Genomic DNA, 6,052 nt, shown 5'->3' with positions numbered 1-6,052 from the left:
TATTCCTGTGAGTTCCCATGGAGGCGGGTCTGAACCTGCAGCCGACTTGTGCCCTTAATTGAGAGAAAGTCCCCCCCCCATGTCCTCGATCGCGAACTCCCAGCAACGGCAGCAACCCCTCGTACTAATTTGTTTGATTAGTGTGGCGTGTTTGAGTGGTAGTGCCCACAATTATGTTGTAGTTTTTTCAAGACTAGCTTGTAGGCTTCGGTCTAAAGTAATTCCAACCTTTTTATTTCCAATGCTCCTTTCTCCTCATCCGGTTACTTTACAGTGGAATTTGCAAAAATGGGCTGCTATTGTGGTAATTAAATCATGATACAGGTTAAATGTGACCTTTTAGATAACTATTAAGATGACGACAATATTTTTGATCTAAGATACAAGCTGTTTAGTTTTTACCCTCAACTCTATTACAGAACAATACTCTTAAAATCCTCTTAATATTCTGTGTTAGATTTCATTAAAACATACAAAACAGTAACCACTTGAAATGGTTAAATCACTGACAGTGATACATGTGTAGTTATCGATAGCTATCTTGAATCACACTCGTCAAAAACATCTTTATCTCTTATCTTTTCCTTGCAGTGAAATTAAATGTTTTCCTACAGTCACCTAACAATGTACATGTTCTCTCACTGATTTGAGAAAGCAAAGTGGCCAATTCGCTCATCAGTGAGACAATGTTAACATTGTCTCACTCACTCCAGATTTGCAACGTGAAAGCACGAAATAGTGAGCGCGTAACATGCAGACAAGGTTGTATGCGCGCGAAATACGTTGGCAGCACTGGCTGTAAATCAGCTGGTCAGCTGTTGTACTTTTGTTTCAGTAAATGTAATATTAAAAGTTCACTTCTGTGTAAAAATATGTCACGTTTCTTTACCAATTTATTTGTTTTATGGTAACTGTAGGAAAAATATAATGTGCAACTCAAGTGCAAAGTGCAACTGCCTCACTAGAGAAACCATTCCTCACTCGCCAACGGCTCGTGAGGAAGTATTTCTCTCGAGTGAGTCAATTGCTCCCTTTGCTCACTAGTTGCACAAATAACTATTTTTATGGATTAGTTTAGTTTTATACTAAGTTATCAATTTTCAATCTGCAACTTCCATTCCACGTTATCAAATTAAAATCTAGTTCTAAACAATGCAACCATGTGCTACAATATTGATAATAGCAATCGGTTAACTTTACACATAACAGGTAGGAGCCTGCAATCATTAGAATGTATCCGCCACTCTATGTAGACACTGTACATGCTGAAGATTGTGGATTGTATCATGTTGCTTGTGGAGCTAATCTACATCTAAAAATAATGGTTAAAGAACAACTAAACCAAGGTCATCTGGCTAAAGACGTTAGAGTGTTTACAAGAAACTTAGTATGGGAAGAGTTTCTTATTTAACATTTTAAAAGTAAGATGAACATTTTTAACTGCTCTGTCAGTCAGTATTCTAAGCCTAATTAACTGGAAACAACTAGTTTGTAATAAATTTGTCTACTGCTAAGTTGACATATTTTTCAAATTCAGGAGGATGAACAAAATTATCAGTTATCTAAAAACTTTTAATAGGCCTTAACTTTTAGCAAAACTGTACATATCAGGAAAATTGTTTACAACCCTCATTTCTAAGGGATCAAAGTTCATCAGCTATAGGTCGAGGTTTGGTTGAAATCTCGTCAGAAACTTTCTTCATCATTTTAACAATACTCTCTGCATCAGGATAGAAGTACTTGTACTGAGGGTTTCCATTTTCATTGTAAAACTCTGTCTGAACATCTCCTTCGGAATCTGAAATAAAGCAATAGTTTAAACTTAAGTGTTAATCAAAGGTCAATGTCCAATGTTGAAGGTTTTTAAGAGATTACTAAGTCATTATACTGGTCAATGCGTTGCTGAAATTTAAATCTTCAGGGTGAGCTGCAATTAAAAGATAGATTTCTGCCTCACAAACTAAATGTCGGCCAGTTTAGAGGGTCCTAATAAGTTTTTCTGGGGGTAATAAGAAATTATTTATTATTGACGATGAAACATCCAAAATCAAAATGAAACTGGTGATAGCAAAGCCATACTAAGGTACCAAGTAATTGAGCGGGAGAATCTGTTTGTTTTGATCAGTGATGTAGTAAAGCAGAAACATGTGGAAACGGCAGTCACATTCTATTTTTTCTAGAATCTTATCTGTTATTTTTTGGTAATGGTGAGCGTTTTCACTCTGGCAAATTTACAACTATACCACTGGTTTACAATTAGCAAAACTGGTGAATGTGCTGAATCATTGGTACCTACGATACTGCAATTTTTGTATCCCAAAATCAAACAAGCTTTTACAACATCAAAATAAAACTTACTTAAAAATAAAATCCTAGGAATATATCCACCGTCAGGAGAATAAGATTTTCCTTTAGGTTCTTCATTATCTTCCACATTAACCATTATAAAATGTTTGCTGAGTTCTTCAATTTCTTTAGATTCAGCAAATTTTGGTTTCAAAGCTGAAGCAAAAGAAGCAAAACAATTCAATTTTACCTGAAGTCAAAATATGCTTCAGAATCTTGTATGTAACTTACCTACATTACCTCATCATATTTTATATGGAGCTGTTGTTCTCAAATAGGCTAACTTTAAATTTGAGACTTGTGTTTTTGGAACCCACAAGCCACAAACCAAGAAAATGTACAAATTGATAGAAAAGTGGCTCAAGCTATTCTTAATTTGTACAAAGGAATGGAAAACATGCTTACTAAACAGATAATATCTTGTGGATCAAGTTAAAATATCATATTACCATTGATTACTTATAGTGCCTTGCACCTTATGGAATGAATTAATACCTCTGGAAAAACATACAATTGCAATAGCCTATCTAAGTTACTCACATTTGCAAGCACCACACCAGGTTTTGTGAATAATCAACATAATTGGTAGATTATTGTTCTTAGCTTCATTCAAGGCATCGTCCAAGTTGTGCCATGGAATGTGATCTCCAAAACCTGCAACAAGTGTCAAGAATCTTCATCCATGTTAATTTCAGTTTTTACCTGATAATTCAAGCAAGGAAAACTATTAAGTTAGCTGGAGCTTGCAGGGTAAAATATCATTCCTAGAGACAAGGGTGAACAGAGCGTATATGAACTGAGAGAAAAGGTCCAGCGAAGTATTATAAAGTATTAGGTATAAAGTTGTTACCTCTGTATGAACCTTTGACGGTAGGTGTAAGTTATGGCTCTAGAGAGTGGGACCCTTTGACAGGGATTTCGCCCTTTTCCCGGGTATTTCTCCTATTTTGTCGGTAAGGCAGTACAAGCACATGTATACCCCCTATTATTGGGGCGAGGAATTCGGTGGAACCATCACCGCCCCCCTACGACCCCCCCTTTTCTACAGAAAAGTTTTAGTTTAGTTTTGGTAGCCATGTGCAAAAACAGTCTGGAGATAATATAAAACAACAACTCGATTCATTATAACCTAAACTTTACCTTCCTAATCTAACCTAACTTCAAAACACTTAATACAGTCACGAATCTGCATAACACCCAATCTACCAACCTCACATGTCGAAATAAGAAGTGAAGTAAGATACAGTAGTTCATAATCAACGTTCAGTTGAATTTACAAATGCCTCTACCTCTTTGAGTAAACTTACTGTTTGTCATCTTAGGTTTAACTTCTTCTTCCCTAGACGATCATTTCAATCGTTCATGTTTGTGTTAGTCAGCCAGTTCACAGTAATGGCGACAGAGACAAGCAAGAGGCATAACAGTAGGTCTAATAAAATTCAAAAAATTCTAGTTAGGCCTAATTCAGTTTTTGTGACAGCAGAAAAATTTTTGCACCATTGTTTTCAGGTAAAAATCTAGTTTCTAATACATAAATTACTAGGCCTATAGTTCTCTTAGGCAACTTCGTCGCTGTAATTTCCCCTACAAGTATGGTAGCCTGTGACACACACCTACAAGTACCCGGAGAAACTTAGCAATAACTTATACAGGTGAATATTTATGGTGCTCACCACAACCTAGAACTATGACAGGATGCAATCGTACGATCTATGATCCTGGCCAAGAAACAATAGGCCTACTGTAGGCCCAAACTTACTCAAATGCTTAAAAATCAATCGCACCTAAAAACGCATTTAACCGATCTAACAGATGAAAGAAACTGTGTCACGCGGAAGTTTGTGGTTCTTGATTTTTTCCCCTGGTAAAGCACTTATTAGGCACAGTCCTTAGCCAGTAAATTTATGCTAGTTAATTAAGTTATATGGTGAATCAAATTCTTAAAGCAAATTTTGTTAAGACCTAAGTTTAGACCATTTAAGCCTAAATGTATTGAACGTAAAGTTAGGCTATGTAATTATGGCAGTTAATACCTAAGTTAACCCTCCGAGCGTCACTTGTCGAAAAATCGACTCACGACACACTTTGTGTAGTGTTACTTGTCGATTTTTCGACACACGAACATCGTTTACGGCGAAGGCTCTATGACTGACAAAATCGGATTGAAATGGCTCGAGTTAGGTATCGTTCTTTTTGTTAGATTCAGAGCTTTCTCCGGAGGTCTGTCTCTAAGCGCTATTCATTTTAGTTCCGAAAATATTGTAGCAGACAGCTGACTTGGGTATTTGTAAACAGCTTGGTTAACCTCGCACCGATGACTGATGTGTTTTATAACCTTTATCATTGTTTTAGTGTTAAAAATCAAAAGTAGTGATATATGTGGTGCATTATAAGAAGATTTAAGTGATTTTGAAGGGCTGGTTGATGATCCTGAAGAAGTAAGTAGTGATATTGATGTAAATTATCAGCCAGATTCCTAGCTATGGTTAGGCTATGCATTCTTAGCTAAACGCTATGTACTGAAATCTGTTTTTTGCCCATACCGTAACTTATTTATTTGCAAATCTACTTCCTTATATTATTATATATTTGTAATCCTCATAAAATTTAGAACAAAGTGGCTATTTTCAAATATTTATAGGCCTATAATTTATACAATTTCATTGAGCGCGAACTTATTTTTATTTTTTTTTCCAAAATATTTTTTTTTTACCTAGGCCTAAAAATGTTTTTTGAAACAAATGTTCCTTATGTTTTATGTATAATATTGAAGCCCATGATTTTCCAAACAAAATGGTATATAAAACAGTAGAATTAATATTGTTTTAAGCTTCTCAGATCCGTTTTAATAAAACCTTGCAAATGCGCCAAAAATAGGCGGACATTAAGGCCTAAACTATGGACACTCGGAGGGTTAACTTAGGCTTTTTGACTTACCTCTGGCAAGTAAGTTTTCACTTGCTTTCACTTTGAAAACCATCCAGCTAAGGCAGAAAAATATTCCTTCAGGAGATATTTTCATTGGACTCGTTTTGACGTGTTTGTAGATCACAAAAGGCTGAGTTAAGTAAAAATTTAAGGGCGACTTAAATGTGACTGAAAGTTACTTAATTTCTATTCATGAGTATGAAGCACAGTACTGTATGTTAATGATGTCCCACCAGTTAAATTAAAATAAATTTCAAGAGTTAGGCCTATAACCACAATAATTTAGACTGGTCTATTGGATATTGCTGTACAGTAATTTTGTAAATAATATAGCCTAATAAGCCTATCTAAAAAGTAAACAAACCTTGACTTAATTATTGATAATATTGATATTTGATTTTGATATTATATTGTTGAAATGTTGACAATAATAAGGGAGAGGAGAGGACTGAGGAGTGAGGAGATCCAGATAGACCGGTAGGTAACAGCTGTCTAAAGTCTAAGTCTTGTCTACCTTTTTTAGCTGATTTTCTCTGTAAAATATTGCGGTTAGCTCTGATGTTAAGATTGTGGGTTGCGTAGCTTAGAGCCATAGATTAAAAAGGATGGCACTAAATATTTAAAAGCGTTGCGTTATGGTGTTTCCATAGTCAAGAGTAGTAACAATAACTAAGTTATAACCTATGGCACGGATTAAACATAATATTTCCTTGTAGATGTGTCAACCTTGTAAATAACTTATTTATAAGTTATGGTTTTCAATTCTGTATGTTTTATT

The 6,052-nt window shown here is 35.2% G+C and overlaps 1 protein-coding gene across 1 annotated transcript; it reads right to left on the bottom strand.

Moving 5' to 3' along the window:
• Positions 1-1,558: 1,558 nt before the first annotated feature.
• On the bottom strand, positions 1,559-5,695 carry LOC128997006 (thioredoxin domain-containing protein 12-like). Its single transcript, XM_054422584.1, has 4 exons — positions 5,284-5,695; positions 2,887-3,000; positions 2,359-2,502; positions 1,559-1,798 (listed from the first exon to the last, which is right to left on the bottom strand). Exons 1-4 carry the CDS (start codon positions 5,366-5,368, stop codon positions 1,644-1,646), a joined length of 498 nt encoding a protein of 165 aa, XP_054278559.1. The 5' UTR covers positions 5,369-5,695; the 3' UTR covers positions 1,559-1,643.
• Between the last annotated feature and the right edge of the window lie 357 nt (positions 5,696-6,052).

This window comes from Macrosteles quadrilineatus, unplaced genomic scaffold (assembly GCF_028750875.1).
Source record: "Macrosteles quadrilineatus isolate MER2022 unplaced genomic scaffold, UCM_ALF_1.0 Scaffold_6__1_contigs__length_79288215, whole genome shotgun sequence".
NCBI classification, from domain to species: Eukaryota; Metazoa; Arthropoda; class Insecta; order Hemiptera; family Cicadellidae; genus Macrosteles; species Macrosteles quadrilineatus.
Note: the sequence above shows the minus strand (reverse complement) of the source record. Positions and strands in the feature narration are given on the sequence as shown.